The 24,771-nt window shown below is 41.5% G+C and overlaps 1 protein-coding gene across 2 annotated transcripts in view; it reads left to right on the top strand.

Annotated features, from left to right (window-relative positions):
- The window catches only part of asah2 (N-acylsphingosine amidohydrolase 2), a 77,615-nt gene that overhangs the window by 28,761 nt on the left and 24,083 nt on the right, over window positions 1-24,771 (top strand). For both annotated transcript variants that reach the window (XM_069900672.1, XM_069900673.1), the window contains 10 exons: window positions 2,173-2,250; window positions 7,560-7,680; window positions 9,549-9,674; window positions 10,447-10,533; window positions 13,586-13,690; window positions 16,477-16,558; window positions 17,477-17,592; window positions 19,226-19,320; window positions 20,895-20,934; window positions 24,271-24,369. In XM_069900672.1, coding sequence (XP_069756773.1) covers window positions 2,173-2,250; window positions 7,560-7,680; window positions 9,549-9,674; window positions 10,447-10,533; window positions 13,586-13,690; window positions 16,477-16,558; window positions 17,477-17,592; window positions 19,226-19,320; window positions 20,895-20,934; window positions 24,271-24,369 — 949 coding nt within the window. The remainder of the gene's footprint in view (window positions 1-2,172; window positions 2,251-7,559; window positions 7,681-9,548; window positions 9,675-10,446; window positions 10,534-13,585; window positions 13,691-16,476; window positions 16,559-17,476; window positions 17,593-19,225; window positions 19,321-20,894; window positions 20,935-24,270; window positions 24,370-24,771) is intronic.

The raw sequence follows: 24,771 nt of genomic DNA on the forward strand, positions 1-24,771 counted from the left end.
GAGAGGGCTTTCTAAGATCAGCTGGGCTCTGTCACATCTGAATCTGGTGTAAAGATTGAAACAAGGTGGTCTGTCCAGCTTCCTTGTTCAAACGTAGCTGTAATGGATCCACTGGGTGGCCACCAGACGCCATTTACAAGCCAACTATATGGCTGGATCCAGTATAACATACACAAATTTCTTCTCCTGAAGGACGTGGATAAATCAGATGAGTTTTTTTCTGGTGATTATTTTCATGGTTATCATTACATAAACTAGTCAATGTTATTTTTCTCTGAATTTAGATTTATTTCATAGCTGTCATGGTGAGATTTGGACTGGCCTCTTACTTGTTTGGTCATCACTATACCCTTGCATTCCTATTTGTGAAGTCTTGTTGTGCTTACATTGCCTGCTGGATTTTCTGCATTAAAATAGCAACTACATTTGAAGTATTTGGTTGTGAAAGAAGTGATCTATGGGCCTTTCTTTTTTATTGATGTGTTATGACCTAGACCAGCAGCAATAGAAATTCACTGTCAACAGTATCTTCAAAACAATAATTTGTATTAGTGACTATTAATAATATAACATTTCTTACTTAACTCTAAACTTAACCCCACTATGTGCAAATGTGTGTGTGTGTGTGTGTGTGTGTGTGTGTGTGTGTGTGTGTGTATGTGTGTGTGTGTGTGTGTGTGTGTGTGTATGTGTGTGTGTGTGTGTATGTGTGTGTGTGTGTGTGTGTGTGTGTGTGTGTGTGTGTGTGTGTGTGTGTGTGTGGCAGATCCCAAACCATTACAGTTCAGGCATGATTCTGAAAAGTCAGTTTCAAAGTTCAGTCTTATAAATCACAGAATCTTTAAATTGTTGTAATTATGGAACAGGTGAGGTGCCAAGTTGTCAGACTTCTCAAAACTCACAAATTCTTGTAGAGTTGCTTTCAGCGAAATGTTTCCCATAAGAATGATTTTTGCACAATTCCCTTCTCTTGCATGGAGATTACGGAACTTGATTTCCGTGATGATTTCACAAACCAGGCAAGGGTTTTAGATGAAATGTCCATTACCATGGCCACAGAGTAGCACAGTTCTTTTTTAACAAAGAGAGACAGTTGAAGTAGCCATATCTTCCGAATCCACTTTGATTCTGTGTTCCTCCCTTGGCAACACAATCGCAAGTCCTTTCTTACAGCATTTTGCTGCATTTCTGACCTCCGATGGAACTGGTTCATTATATTAAAGATGCTTTAATAAAGGTTGTAATCGCATGACATCACTACTGGCTCTTTTTGAAGTTTCATTTCTTCAGAAACCACTTCATGAAGCAAATGGTTTTCTCTTTGACTCCAGATGTCTTTGTGAGTAAACATTCATCATATTCAGTATTTCTATGGAACAATCAACTTTAGTTTTATTGCTCTGTTTACAGCTGGACATAGCAGACACATCTCTCCAGAAAATGGTTTTCTCTGTGTGTAAGTGTCTGTGCGTGTTTCCCTTTTTCCCAACCCACAAAGTACCTCTCTAAAATATAATATATTATAAAGATTAATAATAGCATAATTATGTAACCATTGTTTTAAGACCCCTCTAGACTAATAAGTTGCTTTCCGGTGAACTGTATACTGGAGGACTGTGTACTTCTCCATTCTGCTACAAAATATATTCTTACCTAACATGAGTGTTGAATCCATTCAATTAAAATTCTGGCACCTACATCCCATTGTAGTAGTCAGTGTTCTGGCAAGTTGCTCCAGGATCTTCATAACTGTCTTCATTTACATGCTCCCTGAGGAATTTGTGCCTTTTAATCTGGGTTGCTTGACTGAGGAAATGTCACAAGGAATAAATTTATCGACCCGTGCTTTCCGATCTAATTTTGGCCGGCTGCACCACACTCTGATTTTAAGGCCTTCTTGACATTCTTGGTGTTAACTTTAACCTTCAGGAGTCTTATGCAAATGCAGCTGCACTGATTATGAACAGTTTCATTCATTTAAAGCAGCATTCCGCTCTTGCCACTGCTGCTTCCCAGAGTAGCTCAGGATTCGATGATTTAAATGATTTGCAGAAAATAAAATGGATGTCTTCTTTCCATTGAAGCACTCAAACTGACATGATTTTAAATTTTGTATTGCGTGATTTCCAATTTAAATATTGTTGCATATTTAAACAATGATTTTTCATATAGGTACAATTCCAATACAGACAAAGAATTAGTCCTTCTCAAAATGGTGGATCTGGATGGACACAGCATTGGAGCGCTCAGGTACAGCATTGCCTTAGTCTAATTGATTGTGGTCAGTTGTTCAGATCATTACAGCACTAATTTGCTTTGAATAGTCCGAATCAGCGCATCAGCCTGTCAACCAAATTAAGCAGCTTAGCTTATAAGAAATTATACCATTGGTTTGGTTTTTTTTTTTGCTTGGCCCAGCAGTATAATTCAAGACCCGTGTTTAGTTATTGTCAGGTGACCCGTCATTGAAGGAGTGCTGCATTCTTGGAAATTTTGTTTTCAGATAAGATGTTTGTTGAGCTCTTGTGATTTTGAATGTACAAGATCCCATAGAACAATGTAAAGGGCAACACATTTCCCAAGCGTCCTGAGTAAAGTTCATTCCTCCACAAACTCCAGCAAAGCGAATTACCTGGCCTTGGATTTAATTTACTCTTTAGACTTTGTGACCAGATTTGCTTATAAAATAACAGAAATTACATTTCAAAAGCAATTAATTGGTTTGAAGTGCTTAGGAATGTCCCAAGTGAATGAAAGGAATTATACAAATGCAAATTGCAGATTTCCCTTTTTTTATTTTGAAAGTTTTTGGATCAAAGCCCAGATAAGATGGATATGCAGACTTCTGATGGATGTTTTTGAAAAATAAAGCAAGAATTTAATCTGCGCTGTGTGTATCAGTGACTGTTCTGTCGTGGGCCTGTTGCCATAGATTTCAAAAGTTTGACAATCATGTGGCTCCTGATTCCTTGATGCCAATTTTCAGAGATCAGCGTCTTGATTAATGTTAGGGTCGGGCATGTGAAGGTCATGTCCGTGGGGAATCTTGAGGAATGGGGTGTAATATTGGACTCTTGGTCTCAAGAATGTAGGCGCGAATGTCATTGGGAGATTATGGAGTTGGGAAAGTGGACATGGGTAAAAGGAAAGTATTTTCCTTCAGAAATAAGCATAGTTCTATTCTTAGAAAACTTTAGGATCACAGATGATTATGAATGATGGTCACATGACCCAACTTGATTGAGTTGCAATGGCCGCTCTCCTCATTTATAAATCCACTAATATACAGAAGGTTCAGGTTATGCTCAGAAATTAATATAGCAAAAGCTGAAACAAATTGGGCTGCAAGAATTACATAGTTAACCTGGAACAATACAGCACAGGAGCAGGCCATTTGGCCCACTATGTCTATACTGACTGGCATGGCAATCTAAACAATCGTATATGTTTGCACGTGGTCTGTTTAGCCTTGTCTATATCCCACATAAACAATGCTATTGTAGTTTCCTCTACCATTTCCTTGGCAACGCATTCCAGGTACCCATCACTCTATGAGTAAAATAAATTGCTTCACAAATCTTCTTCAAACTTTCTCCGTCTTGCCTTAAACCTTTGCTCTCTTGTGCTTGAAATTTTACTCGGCGGAGGGGGGGTGGGGGGGGGGGGAGACTCTACCCTATCTATACATCTCACAATTTTGTGCGCTTCTATCAGGCTGCTTGTCAGCCTATGTTGATCCAGCAAAAAAAGTTCCAGATTGTCTAACGTCTCCTAACAGCTAATACTCTCCGGTCTCGGTAACATCCGCTGAACCTCTCCAGTGTCCTGTCCGAAGCCTCCATACCTGTAGTGGGGCAACCAGAATTGCAAACCATACTCCAGATGTCTCCAAACTATAATTATATACAGCTGCAACATACTTCCCAGATTTTTTACCTAACAAATGCAAGCATTTGGCTTTTTTGTCATACTCCTGTAACCCACTTTTAGGGACCATTACCAAGTCTCTTGAAATTATAATGGGTAATACATAAGTGTACAGAGAAAAAACACAATGCTGGAGAAACTCAGCAGATCAGACATATGAGCGTTGGCCAATATTTTGTTCATATCTTGATGAAGGGCTCAAGCCTGAAATGCTGAGTTTCTCCAGCTTGTGTTTTTACTTCAGTCACACTGCCTGCAGACATTTAAGATTTACTCTTTTACATAAGTATACATATTACTGAATTTATCCCAGACAGCAATTCATTTAAAATCAGTGCTAATTCTGAATCAGACTGAGGCACTGTGAAGTAGTTTTTTTCTACCCCTTCTGTGCAATAATTAAGTGAGTGTTTATCTTGGATCGTTTTAAAATTCCAGTTAATTATCAGCAGTTAGACTTAAATGGATCAGTTATGATTGGATATTTTATAATAGCTGTGCAGATTACTTAAAACATTAATGAGTTACGCTCAAAAAACAAATACATGGGTTTGGAAAGTTGTGGTGATACGACCACCAGCCTACTGCAGAGGGCGATCTCTGTACCACCTAAGGGGTTGACTCCACCTGGCTGGCTGTCATTCAGCCGACCTGAATAGACCACCTAAGGGGCTGGGTGTCAAATCAGCCGACCTGAATTTATACCTGAGCCGGCCCCCCCCTGAGCCAGTCACACAGGGAGCCACCAAGGCTTGAACTGGTGTTCAGACTTTTACTGGAATAAAGCCTGTTGTACAGTCTTTCTGAGTTTGTGCTTGCTTGCTCAGCGCACCACAAAAGTTTTATAGGAATAGGAGTTGAACGCAAGCAAATAAGACCATCTTGGTCAGAGTGGATAAGTTAAGCCAAAAGCCTGCAGAACTCTGATTCTATAAGAAATATTCCTGGATTTTTGTGTTTGTATGGGCTGATCAACTCCTTCTTTATTGTATCAGCCCAATTCTGCCAGTCTGCCCCGGTTCATCTGTGAGCGAAACTCTCACCCATGACTTGTTGTGAGTGACAACTGTTTGGTTTTTACCATCTCTAAAGGTACCAATCAAAATTCTGCTGCCTTTGTCTGAGTTCCATTCACTCATTATCCCCAAGTCCACCTTGCATTTAGAATTCTCCTCCTTCTTTTCAAATTGCTCTCTAAACTCGACATCTTTCGAATGTTTGCAAACCCCTCGCCCCCCCCCCCCCCCCCCACCCAGTTCTGCTCCTCTTGACGGCCTTAATTTAAACTCAACAATTGGTGGTCTTTGGCTATCAAACCCCACACTCCTGTGAGCTCCTTTTGTAAACTTCACCTTAAAGACCTCATCCGTCAGCCATCTCCTCTGCTCTCTGTTAATGCACCTTGCAATCAAATTTTGTGGGAGACCTTTCACTAAAGGTGCTTTAAAAAAAAGCAAACTCTTCTGTTAATTTACGTCGAAACTAACCATGAAACAATTTGGGCGAGATGGAGCAGAAAATACTAAATGGATTAATGAGATGGACTAGGGAGAGAAGGCTAGAAAAGGAACATGCTAATGCCATGAAATGGAGGTCAGTGCTATTGCTAATATCTAAAACCAAATGGAGAATGCTGGAACTGCCCATTATATCAGACAGAGAAAACTGAATTAATTAAAAAACAGCTGTCTGAGGAAAAGAATGGGGGGGGGGGAGGGGGGTGGCAAAGGCAGGAGGTGATAGGTGGAGAAAGGAGGGGGAGGAGGATGGGTGGAAAATCTAGACAGACCTGAAAGTGGGGGAGGGGGGGAAGAAAAGGAGAACAGATTTAATGGAAACCAGTCAAGTCAATGGCCTCTTTTAAACTGCAGCACCTGGGCAGCCCTCCTGGAAGCACCTTACAAATGGCAGGGGGTTGGACCCATTAAATTGCCAACCCGGCGATTTAAGGGGGATCCTGCCCCCGCAATGACGTGTCACGTACTCACTGGAAATACCACTGGATGTTCAGATGCTGGCTGCCCAGTGACGCACATGCACAATCGTTGAAGTCACTGGAATAAGCGGTTCGGCCATTTTCACTTTCAGATCGCCCTTGGACACGACCAAGGTACGTTTCACTGGGTTCCCCTGACTACCTCTGAGGTAGGTCATGGACCTGGTTGGTTTCTGACAGGGTTGATCTGGTCACACTCATTCTATCTGCCGCATAACTGGGGTGTTAACTTGGGAACCCCATTGGGTATGGCAGTTTGAAAGAGCCTAATGTTAATGCCATGTGGCTGGAGAAGAGATGATGCTTTTCAATAGAGCTGAAGTTAAAATGTTGACTATTTATCACAAGCTGCTGAGAACTAATAATAATTGCAGGAATAATGGAGTCAGGAGCCAGCAATTATGTATTTAATTACTGATTATGTTTACCTGTACAGCACAACATTTTGTCTGATACCATTTAAAATGTATTTGTTATTCCATGTATTGAAAGTAAAAGATAAACAGATTATTATCATTGATAAACCAGATCATTTGCTTCTTGGTGAGAAGAATGCAGATTCAATTTCCACTCTTAGAAATGAGAGGATGATCACAAATAAAAGTCCAGTGTACTTATTTGAGAGAAGAGCATTGGGGTGAACTTCAATTCCTGGCTAGTATTCATGGCTGACATTACTCATGCAGGTTATCTGCTCAATACTGTGTTACAGAATGTGGGAGCTTGCGGTGGATGTTTAAAACTGCTTATTTCCCATCTCAGAGCAGGTATAAAAGATGTTCTGGATATTTTATTGCTTTGCTTTCAAATGGTTTCTCTTACATCATGGCCACATTCTCTCCTCCCAATCAGGGTTAGGGAATTCTTGATATTTTTGGAAAAAAAAAATTGGAAAAGTCCAGACTTAATTGGGTATTTCTATCAAGTTCAAGTACATAGACAACTCCACAAATCAGTGTTTATCTGGACCATGGTGCACACACAAAATGCACAATATGTACAGATATAATTTAAAGAAATATATATAATCACTGACAAAAGACAAAGGAGGAAAAACCCAACACCCAACCCCAACCAACCAATTTTCCCGTGCAACCGCTGCAACCATGTCTGCCTGTCCCACATCAGACTTGTCAGCCACAAACAAGCCTGCAGCTGACGTGGACATTACCCCTCCATAAATCTTCGTCCGCGAAGCCAAGCCAAAGAAAAGAAGACTGTATATTAAATACTTTTGAATGATTTACTTGATTGCTGGATACTGTTGATCATTCTAACTGTCTGTGGGAAGAAGTTTGTTCCCAGATTTGCAGTTCTTATTTTGGTGGGTCAAAGATACTGTGTGATGGATGGAAATGGTCCTCATTAATTCTTTGAGTGCTATTTTAAAACAAATGCTCCCAATAAATGTCAGTAAAGGAAAGGGGGACTGTAGTGGACTTTTTGACATTTTTGATGATTGTCTCTTTTGACTTTCTCATGCTTTGTTGCTACTATACCATGCAATGATGCAGCAGACAGGACCCTCTCTCAATAGTTCTGTTAAAAAGTTGTTAAAATGGGCTTTAATGAGGGAATACTAACTTATGAATCATTTAGAACCATCACCTTTTTTTCCCTTTCTGACTTGTTACAGCTGGTTTGCTGTTCACCCAGTCAGCATGAACAACACCAACCATCTGGTGAGCAGCGACAACATGGGATATGCTTCATACCTCTTTGAGCAGGAGAAGAATGTCGGCTGTTTGCCTGGGAAGGTCAGTACACCCAAGAGAGGGTCAATACTTGGACATGTTACCTGAGGGAAAACTTCCTATGGAGGCCCTCCTCTAGCCTTAACATCACCGACAGGAGCACCATCCGCCGTGGCAGATTGCAGTCTTGATTCTGAAAGTTATGGATTAGAGCCCCGGTGCTGAGACTTCAGCATAACATCTGGACTGATACTTCAAGGCAGAACCAAGAATCTTTTGAACAGTCTGAGATGCCATCAAATTTTACAGCATGGGTCCAGCTTTTCAGCCCAACGTGTCCACATTAACCTAATTGGCTATCCACTTGCTTGAATTTAGCTCAAACTCCTCTAAATCTTTCCTTTCCGACTACTCTAAGTGTTTTACAATTGCCCCAACTCTATCATTCCACAGCTCTTTCAACACTGTATGTAGAAAAATTTACCTTGCAGGTTCCTAATAAATAGTTCCCTCTCACATTAAATCTATCCTCCCTAGTTCTAGATCCCCCTACAGTGGGAAATCAACTATTTACCTGATCTAAGCCCCGCAAGATTTTATAAACCCCTAAAAGTCTCCCCTTCATCCTTCTATGCTGCAGAGAAAAGTCTCAGCTTACCCAATCTCTCCTTGAAATTAAAGCCCACCAGTCCCAGTGACGTTCTTGTGTATCTTTTCTGTACCCATTCCATCTTAATTATCTCTTTTCTTTAGATTGGTAACCACATCTATGAAGAATACTCAGTGTGGTGTCCCCGACGTCTTGTACAGTTATAACATGATGTCCCAGCTCCTGTATCCCTTCCTTCACTGTTCCCGTCCCGCCAGCGTCCCTCCCTGACATTGTTCCACTGATCTCTATCCTTCAGCAGGAATCTCCCCATTCATCCCTTCACCCTCCCCTCCCCCAACCTGACTCCATCTGCCTTCCCTTTTTATTTCTTCGTCTGCTTCCACCAATCACTATCTCCCAACTCCACCCCACCTGGTCCCATCTGTCCATTATCCTTCACCCCTCCTTAGCCCACTGATCAAATCACCCTCTGTTCCCCCTTTAAAAGTGCTGGTCTTCTCTCTCCTTTCTCAGTACTGGTGACCACTTGAGTTTCTCCAGCAGTTTCGTTTTACATGCTGATATGCAAATGTCTTAAATTAGATTCCACTCACCCTATGACCAAGTATTCATACTGTGCTTCAAGCCAGATTTAATTAGCTCAATATTAATTTGTTAAATAAAATAGTTATTTTAAAATAGATTGCCTGCATTATATGATGCAACTCCAAACCGGTCAATGGATAAGGCCACAGTCAAGAAAAGGTAAACATCTTGGCTTCTTAAGGTATGTGGTTACAGGGAAAAAAAAACACAAAGACCTTTACCACCAGGGCTTTCTATTGTTGCTTGAGACTTCAGCCCCCAAGGAGCTAACTACAACAATGTGGCACAAGATCACTTGTTGTGAGTAAAGGGGATAATTGTTCGCAGTGGATCGGAAGGATCCGTGGAATTGTACAAGCAAATATTAAAGATGCCGATGAATTGATGTCACAGGTCATTGTGGAAGGGGGGTGCAATGTAGAACTTGATGGAATCTCACACAGGATTTAGCTGCGTCTGGGTTAATCCAGTGCTCCATCCCACTTCAACATCTGCAGCCTTAATGTGATTTGCAAATTTAATTATCTCTTCTTCTAAACTGTAAAATATTAATAGGCATAACATAAATTATGTATATGTTATTAATGTAAGTCGATGAATAATTCAGTTTTTAAAGTTATGTCCTCCGTTATTGATTTTTTTTCATTTCCCTTTGGGGAACCTAACAGTTTGATCGGCATCTTTCATCCACAGCAGCTGAATAATTATCTCTACCTGATCTTTACATTGACAGGGACCTTTTGTGGCCGCATTTGCATCTACCAATGAGGGGGATGTCTCTTCAAATACTCGGGGCCCTCACTGCGTCAGCACTGGTGAAAGCTGTGATAACCCTGACAGCACCTGCCCCATCGGAGGAGTAAGTCTGTGCATCTGTGTGTGTGCAAAGAAATGGATCAGGTCTCGTCTCCCACCAGCTGAGTCACATTGCTGCCCAAGAGCTTTACTCCTGGGCTCTTTGATAGTTGCCTTTCAGCTCGAGCGAATGAACATAAGTTTCTTCCTGGGTTATCCCAATCAAATAAATTTTCATCCTTGAAGAAAAAGGCATTTACTTGTACAGTTGCTTTGCATGTACAAACGGTCTTACACTGGAATGAGTGGGTATCCTAACTGACCTTGAGGTGACATTTGGACCTGCCTTTGCAAAATCAATGATTTCCATGTCACAACATTCACCAAATTCTGCCCTTGCCACTGCTTAGCTGTTATTAAAGCCTTCTTCTATCCTCTTCTTACCTTTTTACTTGACTATTTCAAAGCACTCCTGGCAGGAAACCCCTGGAAACATGCAGAACTGTTCCCCTTGGCTGATCTTGGACAAACCCCATCCTTCCACTTGCTGAACTGTGGTGGTTCTCTTTCAAACACCATAGTTGAAGTTTGCTGATGGTCTTATGAAATCCATTGGGGTATTTTGCTACATTGAAGGCTATTGTCGATCAGTGGTGGGAGTGGCTAACTTTGGATGCTTTATTTGCCCTCTCTGTCCCCATTGTGTTTGCATAATGTGCATAAGATGGTAAACAACTGAGTATTTCTTTATGTTCCAGTCACACCTATCTGATAACCAATTTTTAAAATACATAATTTCTGGTAATTTTGTACACTTGTTCCTTATAATTCTACAGTCTTCCATGTGCATGTCGCCAGGCCCTGGAAGGGATATGTTTGAGAGCACTGCAATAATTGGACGCAACATCTACAATAAGGCAAAGGTGTGTAAACGTCAATGATATTATGACCAACCACTGTGTGTAATAGAAATCCAATCCCTCTGTTGTTAGTCAACATTGGTGAGGCCACACTTGGAGTGCTGGGCATAGTCCTGATCACTCTTCTCTAGGGAAGATGTCATTAGGATGGAAGGTATGCAGGAAAGATTGAAGAGAATGTTCCAGGGAATGGTAGGCTTGAATTATAAAAGAAGGCTGGATAGGCTGGGACTTCACTCTAGAGGCCTTGTAGAGGTTTATAAAATCACAAGGGGTATAGATGAGGTCATTTTTCCCATGCTCGGGAAATCTAAATGTAGAGTGAAATAGGAAAGATTTAAATGAGACCTACAAGATGATGAGTATTTGGAACATGCTGCCAGAGGAGAGGTAGAGGCTGGGACAATTCTAAAGTAAAGTAAATAACATTTAGAGAGGTTGAGTTCAAGTTTAGCGTCATGTTATACCTGGTACAGTGAGCAGTCTAGCAAGTCAACTTTAACATGCATACAGCTGTATAAAGTAGAAGAGCAAGAGTGCATTACAGTGTGTGGTGTTTCAGTGAAAAGATCCATCGGTACACAGCAGGGGAACACTACAGTGAGGTTCATTCAGGAGCACGGTGGTTGTGAGAAACAAACTGTCCTTGAACCCGTTGGTATGTGATTTTGTACTCTTGAACCTTCTCCTTGGTGAGAGAAAGGAGGAGAGGGTGCAGCCCACGTGGGAATGGGAATGCTTGCTGCTGTTTGTTGGCAGCAGGATGTGCAGGTGGAGGTGGAGAAGGTTTGTGGGATGTCCTGAGCTGCATTCATCACCTTCTGCACCTTCTTCTAATCTTGGGCAGGACAACCCCCTCACCGCACTGTCATCAATAGAGGTAGGATATATTCAGTTGTTTACCTTAAGGAACACGGGAGACATACTGAACTTTTTAACCCTTCAAAGAAAGTACAAGCATTGGTGTGCTTTCTTGACTATCTCACTGACATGAAGGATCCAAGTCAGGTCAGTGAAAATATATGCTCTCAACCACTCGAAGCTATCTTCTGTCTCCACTTTAGCATCATTGATGTGGATAGGGGGAGTGGGCTTTAACCGCCCCTTCTGAAATTTATGATCACTTTTACCATTCTTACATTGTGGGAGAGCTTGTTCCATTGGCACCAGGCCACTTGACTCAGTCTCCTTCCTGTATTTATTCTGGTTCGTTGCAATTAGATAGCAGGCACATGACTGTGGTATCATCAGTAAACTTAAAGGTAGAGTTGGAGCAGCCATGAAATCATGAGCGGATAGGGATTATAGTGGGGAGTTGAGTAGATATGCTCACGAGGTGCCAATGTTGAGTAAGGACATGGAGAATGTGTTGCTGACCAACTTCACTGATTGAAATCAATTAGACCAGAAGTCAAAGCTTCACTTGTTTGTGGATGGAGAGGGGAAGGTGGGGGTGGGTTCTGAGGCCAGGTTCTCCGAAGGTGAGTTTACATGGGTTAAAACACTGGGACTAGCTTGGTCAGCATAAACAAGTAGGACCGGAGGGCTTGTTTTAGTGCTGTGTAACTCTTTGAATGAGGGGTGCAAAATCCCTACTATAATCATTTGGAGGAACAAAAACATTTCTTGGACTGAAGCAGTTAATTTTATTAAAACCAGTTGACTTGTTTGGGTTTACTTTTGGGCTGGTTACGTTTGAACGAATGCTTCTCTGAAGCCAAAAAAGGAACAAACAAGGTTTGATTCTTCCCTTGTGCTACTGTTGTGTGAGTCATACATAGTCTGATACATCACAGGAACAGATCCTCCATTCCATGCCAGCCAAGTTGTCTGCCGAACTCATCACATTTGCTTGCTTTAGGTCCAGATCACTCTAATCCTTACGATCCATGTACCTTATAAACATGCCAGTGACAACTATCCTCTTGAACAGCGATTTAGAAGATCCCAGAAGATGGGATGACTATAATGCAATCAAAACATTTAAGAGACTCTTACACAGGCACATCGATGAAAGAAAAATAGTAGGAAAGTTTTATTATTGTTATTGATAGGAATATAGAAGAAATAGGAGCAGGAGTAAGGCAATCCTGCCTGTAAATCCTTCTTTGCCATTCAAAGGGTGACCTATCAGCTTCACCTTTCCCCCCCTTAATTCCTCTACTTTGTTAAAATCTATCCATCCTTGTTTTAAATATATAGGTTGGCACAACGTCGAGGGCCAAAGGGTCTGTACTGTGCTGTGATGTTCTATGTTCTAAACCAGGGGTTTTCAAACTTTTTCTTTCCACTGACGTACCACTTTAAGTAATCCCTATGCCATTATCAGGGGTGGGCAACCTTTTCATTTTTAATTTAGACATGCAGCACAGTAACAGGCCATTTCAGCTCACGAGCATATATCGTCCAATTAACCTACACCCCCAGTATGTACTCATGGGCTGTTACTGTGCTGTATGTCTAAATTAAAAATGAAAAGGTTGGCCGCCATAGGTGGCCTGATTAGTAAGGGATTGCTTAAGGTGGTGTGAGAGTGGAAAGAAAAAGTTTGAAAACCACTGTTTTAATTATACCCAATTGACTCGCTATGTTAACGGTTTCCTAACTCCAAAGGAAATGGGCCAATGACAATTTTTCTCAAGCAAAATATTTCAGTAACAATTGGGTCGAGAGCAGTGGTTCTCAACCTTTTTTTCCCCACTCACATACCACCTTAAGCAATCACAGAGCACCGATGGGGTAGGGATTACTTAAGGTGGTGTGTGAGTGGAAAGAAAAGTTTGAAAACCACTGATCTAGACAGTTTCATAAAAACCATCTCACTTGTAAACCTAACTTCTCTGAACATGTACGGTAGTTATGAGCAGTGCTGCAGTTTGTGAGATCTCTAAAGGAGCGTGAGCAGGTCAGTGTATCATTTAAAAAGTTATGCACAAGTAGCAATGTTTGGATATTTGGACATTGGATTGTAGTGCATGTTTTCTAAGATAAAAGGAAGGATTGTCACTGATGTGATTTTTGAAATTGTTTTTTCTTTCATGTGGTCTATTTTCAGGAGTTATTCAGAACAACCTCCAGAGAAATCAAAGGTCCTGTCAACTTCGCACATCAGTGGGTCAACATGACGGATGTAACAGTCCCAATCAATTCCACGCATGAGGTGAGCACCAGACTTCATTCCTCTCATGGAGACGATCTTTTTCTTTCTGTGGTGTTTGGCTGATTAAAAGCAGCAACAGGCCTCTGTGAAGATTTGGTGCATACGATTATAGTCATTCATCTGATTGTTCAGCCTTAAACTATAGAATTGAAATGTGAGAGGGATACAATTAGAAAGCGTAAAGGTTTATGCAATGCATAACCATATTTGATATCTGGTAATGTGTATTTTGAGCAATTCTTATTGAACTTGCATGTTTATGCCAACAGCAGCTCCCTCCACCCCGCCTCATTCTCAATGGGTGTTAAATGGCTCAGAGTTTACTATAAATGGGAATTAAAGGACAATTGAAGTACACAATGGTGCAGCTAATAGAACCACTGCTACATAAATCTCCAGTGCTGAGTGTATAGAATTTGCTTGTTCTTCTTGTGGGTGCCATGATTTCTCTTTCTTTGCATCCCACATATGAGCTAGTGGGTAAGCAGCTCCTGGAATTTAATCTTGACAGGTGCAGATAGGAGTGGGACATAGGGTAGGGCACGAGTTGACAAAAAGAGATACATTGGGCTCCAACTCCATCGAGCCCTGAAAGTGGAGAGGTGCATCGGGTGGTGAAGTTGGGATTTGACATGCTTCTCTACCATGTGTCAGAATACACACTAAGAGTTCGAATGGTGTGTCACAACTTTACAAAGAACTGGTTAGGAATCAGCTGAAGTACGATGCTCATTTCTGGTTACCACAGTGCAGGAAGGACACGATTGTGCTGGGAAGAGTGCAGAGGGGATTCACCAGTGTGTTGCTTGGATTGGAGGACTTCAATTATGGGGAGAGATTGAATAGGCTATGCTTGTTTACCTGGAGCGGAGCATGCTGAGGGGTGACCATATAAGTTTATGACAAGCATAGATATTCAGAATCTATTACCCATGCTAACTGTACATCTGGTAGGTACATTAAAAACAAGAGGGCATCATTCTTAGGCGTGAAGTTAAAGAGGGGTCCAAAGGGGGAAGTTTTTTTTTGCACAGAGTCTGATTGATAGCGGAGCACTCTCCAGCCCATTGGCATTAACATCGACTTTCCCGGTTTCTGCTAAACTGCCCTCCCTTCCCTTCTCCCTGTCTGCTCTCCACCCCTTCCCTCTCTATTCACCTAGCCATCCCTCCTTCCCCTGCTTGCTGCTGCTCTCTCCCTTCCTCCTCCATCTATTACCTCCTGCCTTTGCGGCCAAACCTCCCTCCCCCCCTAAACCTTTTATTGGACACCTGCTGACATTTTTCATGAAGGATCCAGCCTGAAACGTCAGTTATGTATTTTTATCTTTGCTATTGTAAGGACCCTGTTTGACCTGCTGAGATTCTCCAGCTTTGTGTTTTTACTTCAACTGCGGTGTCTGCAGACTTATGTGTTTTAATTCTGAATAATATCTGAATTGTGCTGCCAGAGGAGGTGGTGATGGAATCTGATACAATTACAATATTTGAGATGTATTTTGGCAGTTCACTAAATAGGCAAGTAATAAAAAGACGCAGTCCTAATGTGGGCAATGGGATGAGTGCAGATGGGCAATACACTTATCCGGCATCTACCAATCCCCATAGGTGCCGATACCAGAGGTTTTACTGTATGCTGCCACTCAAGCCTGCTGACCACATGAATTGAAGGACCTATTTTGTGTCGAACTATCCTTCATTCCCCGAACTTCTGGCAAAGATACCCTGCTTAGATGAAAAGACATTGTTGCTCTTTAAATGAACTGTTTTTGGAGTTCATCAACATTGTCTGAAATGCAAGTGACTGTTATGAGCCCACCCAACCCTGCATCCTATTCATTTTGTGTTATCAATAGATATTCTGTTCCTCCCATTCTAATTCCCTGCCAGAAACTGAAAAAAAAAAATTCTGCATTATTTTTCCTGGCACTGCTGTCAGAAATTTCAACAGGCATCCATTCAATTAATCCAGATGACTTCTCCAGAATTCCCTCTCTAATTTTCCAAAATCATTACAGATGTTCCCTGTGATTCAGGTTTGGGTGAATAATGATTGGCGTCTAATAGTTTGACTTTGAGGAAGGCTACACAAGCTTCATCCCCATTGGCTGAAAGTTACATGATATGTTTGGTGTCAAATATCAGACTGGTGAGACGTGAGCTTGAACTAAAAGGAAATAGAGTTGGTTCGGACAAAGTGACAGTAAAAATCCACTGAGAGAGGATATTCTTGAGAATAGTTTACCAGGAGTCAGGCAACTTAAATGGCATTTAAGTTTAAATCAGGCAAGTACATCAAGGTGTTAGATAATGTCAGACTCCTGAGCTTTTCTTTACATAGTTCCAGAACTATACGTCTAATTAAATGCAAACAAGCTCCTTGTATGTTACGTCAGAGTCAGACCTCCCACTCCCTTCCTATCCCTATGGCTGAAGCCAATGAACATTTTGACTCTAATTTTTACTGAACTACACTGATAGTTTGCATGGAGTGGCTTATCCTACCCTCATACCTGTGAGTATTTAAATACTTTTCAAAGCCGTAAGCCTGTGACTGTTGAGACAAACGTACTAACCATGGGTTCAATGCTCAAAAGTGCTGGAGAAACCAAGCAAGTTCTTTATGTAGCAAAGATATGAAACCAACATTTTGGACCGGAGCCCTTTGTCAAGGTATGGGAAAAGATAGGGAGGTGTCTGAATAAAATGGTGGGGAAAGGGGCAGGGGAAGGAGCATAGGCCCACCGACAAGAGTGGATACTAATCATAAGCTTTTGATTTTTGCAGGGCCGCACTTGTAAACCTGCCCTTGGGTACAGCTTTGCAGCTGGTACAACTGATGGAGTAGGAGCCTTTAATTTTACACAGGGTAAGTCTGATACGATATGAAAGACACGAGATTTCAAATCTGCCCGTCACTCAGCATTGCCAGAGTTTCTGTAACAGCAGCACTGCTGCTTTTGAAGACCAATCGAGAGCGGGGAGCGAAGTCTCAATGCTACCTCATGGAGTCCAACTGTCGTCAGCTCTGTACAGGCTTTAAGTGGCCTGTTAAAATCCCACGACCATGGTGTCTGGGCCCAAGACAGCGGCGCCTATGATCGTCAGCAGCGGCCGCGAGAGGTGGCAGACACAGGGGAAGTGGAGGAATGGGGAGATCAATTCCTGTTTGAGAAGGAGAAGCAAAGGAGATGCCCACAGGATGGTGATCATGGTGGTGGACCAATGACACCAGCAAGGGGCTCTGAGGCTGAAAAGAATACAGACTCCAAGATTTTGGTGACTTGAGGAGAGGAACAAATGCTGGCTGTGGGCGACTGCGATCAACGGACTCACTTGATGATGTGGGCTGCTGGAGGGGTACCAGGTTCAGGAGCCAGGATAGGAGAGGGCACTGAAGGCTTCCTGATCATGACAGAGGTGTAAATCTGGAGCTCGGGTTGCCGATGATTCGGACTGAAGGCTATGTGGCCATGGAGGCTGCAAGAGCGCTGGAGACAAAGCCATGGACATTCAGTGATCCTGGGAGGACTCTCATTTGCTTTCTTTCTGTCTTAAGCGGTGCTGGGCAATTTCTGCTGATAGTGAATCTTTATCTGCCTTACAATAGGCTAAATGAAATTTTGCGTAATATCACATTTCTGTTTCATTACATGACAATAAAATAATCTTGAAAATCACCTCAATGAAAAAAAAAAGTAATAAACTGTGGAACTACATGTTAAAAATGCAAAATAAAACTTCCCTGTCAGTCCATGAATTTTGCAATGTGATGATGTTCCTGCAGGAACTGTTGAAGGGGATCCATTCTGGGATTCTATCCGGGACATGTTGCTGGGAAAACCCTCCAACGAAACCCAGGACTGCCATCACCCCAAACCAATACTTTTCAACACAGGCGAAGTAAGTTTAATCTTTGATCTATGCAGTCAACACAGATTTATCAAAATCTTAGGTATTTTAAGGTATTTCTCTCTGGTGGTAGCAGGCCTGAATTGACTATTAACCAAAATAAGCACGTGTTTAGGGCACCAAGGGAAGGGAACACCAAAGAGTTTTTTTTTCCAGTGCTGGATTTACCATGATGCAGCTGAACTAGGGACACACAAACCACCCTCCCCCTACAATAAATGAGAAAAAAAAACATATATATAACACTCACACATATACACAGTTTCTATTTAATATAGTTGTGGGGTCTGGCCTGGAAGAAAACTATTCTTTAAACTATTCTTTCACATTCAGCACATTGATGTCTTGCCAGTTAGACAATGGAAGGGTCAAGGGAGAAACCATTGTTGGGCTGTGCTTAGGGCATCAGTTGGCTTTAATCCAGCCTTGGGTGGTAGGCTGTGGGGAGTTACACCCACGAGTGTGTAACACTGCTCAAGCATTTGTCAAATCTCTTTTATTCTTAGCTGTTAACATTCAATTACTGAAATCAGAATCTACTTTCTCTTATAAAACAAATGATAACATGGGCATATACCAAAGGCTAGTGTGCTTCTCTGGAAATTGTGCAGACTTGTTTTATGTATCCCTTGCCAGTCTTCCTTCTCCCATGAGCATGCCAAGATCTGGGCAGAGTCGATGACAGCACACACATAACGCCTTCTCTGCCCTCATTTACAAAATGCCAGTGAAGCATCCAATTTCTCTTTCTGTACTTCCATGTGACATAGAAGAAGACCATTCGGTCCTTGAAACCTATACCAGCTAATGTTCATGCCATTGCATACTGGGTAAATTATGAGGTGTAGCCCCACATCCAGGAGCTCTTAAGTGAGGCTGATTTCCACTAGAGTTGCGCACTTTTATCACTTACCCAGGGTCTTGAAGTTTGAAAAGGAGATGAAAATCAGTCCAGTGCATTTATGGAATCTGTTATGTCCTTATTTTTGCTTTCCTTGAAGCTTCTGAAAGCTTACCTAAAGTACTTGAAGAGGCATTATTTCTTCACTGCACTCCCTACGCCCACACATCAAGTTCAGAATTAGCAGAGGAAATCAGTTCTTTAAGTTTTTCTTCAGTTTGGGGTAGCCACCTTGACAGATTTCCAACTGAGTATAATTTGTGGTGCAAATACTTGTCTTCACTAAAGATCTCCAGTCAAAAGAAGATTTAATCACTTGATTTGAAATGTTCAGTTCATCCAATCATTAACAAACCCAAAAGCTATCTCATTCACATCTACGTCTCTCTCTTGGAAAAACGTTGAGTGGTGGAGATCAATGACTTCATTTAGTTACCTCACATGGATGTGATATGTTGAAGCTTGGGTTTAATGCCCAATAAAACATATAAGATGAATATGTTTCTCTTCACCCACCCATCTTTGGGACATCTTTTATGCATTGGGAAGCCAGAGGATTTGTTTATTTAACTCACTTTCATAAATTCTTGTCATGGGAATATTTTCATTTTCTAATACTTCTCGACTTTGTTTGATTTGTTTGTCTGACAATCTGTAAATTTACCATAACAGCATAACTTTCAACATCTGTTGTTTTTTAAGTAATATGCCTTCACTTTGCAGATGACGAAACCACTTCCTTGGCATCCAGATATTGTCGATGTGCAAATTATCACCATTGGCACTTTGGCAATTGTAGCTGTTCCTGGAGAATTCACGTGAGTCTTCCTTCAAATTTTGTGGCCTGCTTCAGGCTGCAAAATGTTCATTTGCAATGGGAATTCATTATAGTATAAACAATTCCAATACCTTGCCCTTGTGCCTGTAACCCAGTCCAAAAACAGCGTTCAGAAGTGCTTGAAAAACTCAGCATAGGAACTAAAGGGTAACCAGCGTTTTGGGCCTGAGCCCTTCATCAAGATATAAGCAAAAAAAAAACAGGCAGGGGCCTAAATAAAAAAAAAAGGTGGAGGGAGGAGCTGAAGAAAAAACATAAGGGGACAAACTCTCAAAACAAGCAGGAGCTGAAGGTGGCTGCAGTAGAAGCCTGGCAGAGCATCACCAGAGAAGATACTCAGCACTCAGATGTGTATGAATTACAGACTTCAAGCAGCCATTGCATTTAAGGGATATGTAACAAAGTTCTAAACATGACTCCATTAATATCCAAACCATGGCTATTTCCCAAATATTGTGTTGCCCTGAAATTAGAGGACTATGTAATTTCTACATGGTCAAGCCAAAATGTACACAAATAAAACCTGGAGTGTGCACTTTAATCACATGTGAATTGTTTGATTAAGAATTTAAAACTGTGAAGCACAGGGGAAAATTTAGGGAAAAAGTGTCCCAAACATTATGGAGTCACTGTAGATAACGGCCCAGTTCCACTCCCACTCTGACCTCCGTCAGGATCCCTTGTTCTGTTATAATGAGGTTTAACAGGAACTTGAGGATCAGCATCTCATCATCTTTTAGGTATATTACAAGCTTCTGGATTCACAACTGATATTTTTCAAGTTCAGGGAGCTTCTTTTCTCTGTCTATATCAGATCCGACCTGTTGAGCTGTAGGTCCACCAGATGAAATACTGACTCACTTTTTCTTTCTGGACTCACCTGAGCTGTGAGACATTTCTTGTAGCTCTTTATTTCACAGCTTTTATGTCCCTGAATTTTTGTCATCTCCTTCACCCTAACTTCCCTCAGTAACCTATCCAGCAGATGGCTTCCTCAACATCTCATCACTACCACAACCTGGCTTCACCCCATCTTTGAGTCATGGAAAAACACAGGGCCTTTACCCCACTGAGTCCTCACAAACACCCATTATACAAATCAAACCCTTGCTCATTTATTCTTTCCTTTGACCCTTCCCTCCTAATCCCACCTTGTTTGTAGTTTGAAGCAGGAAAGAGTTGGATTTGTATAAGAACGCTCCTCATTATTTCGGTTTCTCTTTTCACTGTTCCTGCAGCTGTGCTTCCAGACATTTTAGTATTATTTCAATTCAAAATGTTAACATTGGGACAAACCAATACGCCAGTCCTTGTTGTTTTATAAAAGGTATAATCTTTTGCAGGGTTTACTACACTGTGTTTGTATATGTCTTCAATTGATAATGGTCTCCGAGTAGCATTTGCTGATTTTGCAGTTGTCAGATTATACTGTTGGCTGCCAAGTGAGTGAAGTAATCCAGATTGATTGCTGCCTGTTGGAAAGAATCTTAATTCTCCTGGTAAAAACAAGCAATTAAAGTCTCCAAATTTTCCTTGTGACCTTGCTCCACCTAGGACCATGTCAGGAAGAAGACTGAGAGAAACTGTAAAGCGTGTAAGTTGCTTATTTATGCCAAATTACGTGAATTAGTTCCGACGTGCTGTAAGGAGATTAACACTTAATGAGGTTGCTGATGGATTAACTGTTTCATAGGGCATTCAGGCTGATTTGTGGCCAGTTGTCCCTGAGCTCATTTCAGCTAGAGGACTTGTTCAGGCCCTGCACGATGCTGAAACAATTCTGTGGTTGATAGTTGAACAAGCCCACAGAATGCCACCCCTCTCCTGATATTCCACCCTTTATTGTGCTCAATGGAATTCTCTCTTCCTCCCTGAGTCCCCATCAATCACAAAACAATGGAGTCCAAGGTCATTGCACATGTTCACTGCTCAGGCAAATGACCAGAGAGTGGTGCGATCCCCAAAAGGCGTCCACTTGAAGAAGATGAGCACTTTGGCTTCCAAAAGTGGCCAAGAATGTTCGAGTATTTTAAGCCATGTCAAAACTTGTCTATATTATGAATGAGACTTACTTTAGGATTCATATGCCATACTGTCTGTATTTCAAGGACAATTCTAGTGGTCTTTATCCACTATACTTGCCCATTTGCTTGACTGAAAATTGACCTCCATCTCAACAACAGCAATGGTCCAGACTTCCCAAGAACAGATAACACAAATAGTCTTGTAATCATTCTCTCGTGATGAGCAATGAATTACATAAGCACTGTTGTGAAGCTGCCAAAGTTAAATTGTCTACCACTACCAAAACCTAAATGGGAAGGAAATCAATGTGACTGATGATCTGGCCCATTAAGCCAGATTTAATGCAGTAGAAGCCTGGCAGAGCATCACCAGAGAAGATACTCAGCACTCAGATGTGTATGAATTACAGACTTCAAGCAGCCATTGCATTTAAGGGATATGTAACAAAGTTCTAAACATGACTCCGTTAATATCCAAACCATGGCTATTAAGCAGATTTATCTGCTATTTATTATGAAAGTATTGTTTCATCTCAGTAGACTTCAGTCACGTTGATTTCTTTCCCATTTAAGTTTGATGGTGGACAATAGATCCAGCTCCACCTACCTGCCTTTTTCCCCCATTGCCTTTAATTCCCCTACTATGCAAAAAATTATCTAACTCTCTTAGATATATATACTGTCCTGCCTCCTTGGGCAGCAAATGAAACAGATTCACTACTCTCTGAGAAAAGCAATTTCTCTGCATCCCAGTTCATTTTGTGCCCTGTACCTTTTATTAAAAACATATCAATTGAAATCAAATGGGGTGGGTATATGTCTAATCACACAAAGTCGTTGCGTATAAACCACTATTTCTCTTGGAGTTTCCACATTTTCTCCCTGCCGTTTGGTAACAAGCCTTCTGCTAATCCAAAGTCAATAGATATATTCGGATCTCCAGGTCCCTGACCAATGTTGCTCTGGGGCCATTGCAGAAGATTTTCCTGGACTGCATTGCTTCTCCCACAACTCCCATCCCAGACCTGAATCTGGTATTAACTTTGTAGAGCCTCCTATGTAAGTACTATGAAATACAGCTCACTGGAGCTCAAATAACTCTTTCATACACCATAAATTTATTTTATTGCAACCAGAAACAGCCCTATTAAAATCTTGAGTGCTGAATAAACCATAAAACCTTCAAACTCTTCTCATAGCTAAATATCAATTACTTTGTAAAAAGGAGAGGTTTCCATAACGCATTTTACAACCTTGAATGTCCTAAAATATTTTAAAGTTATAATCATGAGTTTAACGAGGGAGAGGAAACAGCCATTCTGTGCAGAGGACGGTCTTCCAAAGTGCAACGTGGTCAATTTCAATTTGGTGATATTTGATTGGATATCTCACTGGGTGAAATTCCCCTCCTCCTCAAAAACCTGTGCAAGTTATTGCACATAACTGAGTAAACAATTTAATGCTTTTCAAGACATCATATCTGATAGTTCTCCAATACTTCAGTGATATAATGTCATATTGCCTGGTGTTCTGCTTGTTGCTAAAAAGGAGTTCATCATTTATAAAGTATTGCTGGAAATTAGGGCCTAGCTATGCTCGCCCCTGAGAAGGTGGTGCGAACCATGATCTTGAATCACTGTATTCCTTCAGCTGCAGGTACCTCCACTGTGTTGTTGGGCAACTGATTCTGGTTCTTAAGAACCCTGCTGCCCAATTACACCCAATTAACCAAGAACCCCCTACATTATCGAGGGTGGAAGGAAACCGGAGCACCCGAGGAAAACCCACGGAGATCACGGGGAGAACACAAAAACTCCTTACAGACAATGCCAGATTCAAATATGGGCACTGTAATCCCTACTGCCCAAATGGCAGCACAGTGAATATTTGATGTCCATCGAGGACATCTACATGAGACGGGGTCTTAAAAGAGCAGCCTCTATCCTCAAAGACGCCCACCATTCAGGCCATGCCCTCTTCACTCTGCTCTCTCTTTGGCTTGGCTTCGCGGACGAAGATTTATGGAGGGGGTAAAAGTCCACGTCAGCTGCAGGCTCATTTGTGGCTGACAAGTCCGATGCAGGACAGGCAGACACGGTTGCAGCGGCTGCAGGGGAAAATTGGTTGGTTGGGGTTGGGTGTTGGGTTTTTCCTCCTTTGCCTTTTGTCAGTGAGGTGGGCTCTGCGGTCTTCTTCAAAGGAGGTTGCTGCCCGCCAAACTGTGAGGCGCCAAGATGCATGGTTTGAGGCGATATCAGCCCACTGGCGGTGGTCAATGTGGCTATCAGGGAAAAGGTACAGGAACCTAAAGTGGCGCAAGAACTGCTTCTTTCCCCTTGCCATCAGATTCCTGAATAATCAATGAACCAAGACACTGCCTTACTTTTCATGCACGATTATTTTTATTTTTTTTCTAGTAATGTTGTAAGATGGTTTATAATATGAATGTTTTCTCTATGATGCTGCTGGACATCGACTTTTATGACTTGTTAATGACAATAGATCCTGATTCTGATTTTGGTGGGTGCAGATGTCTCTCAAATGGGTTGGCTTGTTCTCGTGGAATTCAATCACCATTCAGACTTTAAAACTTGTTGCTGTTCCTTCAGTGAAACTTCCACCTTGGCAGCTTTGACAGAGAAGATTTCACGAGATGGATAACAGTGGTTCAAGATGGCAGCTCAACAATACCTTTCTCCAAGCGGACCTTGCCAAAGTTTCCCACAGAATGAATAAAAAATTTCCTTGACACCATTTAATACTACCTGACAATATTCAATGTTACCTATCCCAGAAATTGAGCATAAAGGGACTGATTATACAATTTTCAGATGCACATTTTGTTGTGGGAAAGATTTGTTGGCTAAGTGGTTCTTATTGCAAACATTTGATTTTGTCCATTCCAGGAACTTGAATCCACTGGGTCTTTGAAAGATGTTGATGTTGTTATTGCTGGATTGTGTAATGTTTATACACATTACATCACTACAAATGAAGAATACCAGGTAATTAAAACCCATGCTTTACAGGACAATTTAACTATAGGCTTAATCAAAGTGTAATTGGTGTCAATGCTATTCTGCAATTTTGCTCATTGTTATTTTCCTCTCAAGCTTTCCTAAATTGACTGTAGTTTTGAATTAAATTAATTGGTCAAGATTTGCTGTTTTGGGAGTGAAGACCTCACTGGTCCCAGAAAATGTGGGATCAGAGACTGGTACTAGCAAATTTCATGACACATGCTCGTAACCATAAACCTGGCTCTGATCTTTACCGATGACTTGTCTTTGGCCAGAACCAAATGCTCTGGCATTTAGTTCAATGTGTGAAAGGCAGACTCTCATCTCCAACATGCTTTTGTCACCCCAGGACTCCAAAGAACATTAAAGCTAATGAAATGGTCTTGA

The sequence above is a fragment of the Narcine bancroftii genome, chromosome 10 (assembly GCF_036971445.1).
Source record: "Narcine bancroftii isolate sNarBan1 chromosome 10, sNarBan1.hap1, whole genome shotgun sequence".
Lineage (NCBI taxonomy): Eukaryota > Metazoa > Chordata > Chondrichthyes > Torpediniformes > Narcinidae > Narcine > Narcine bancroftii.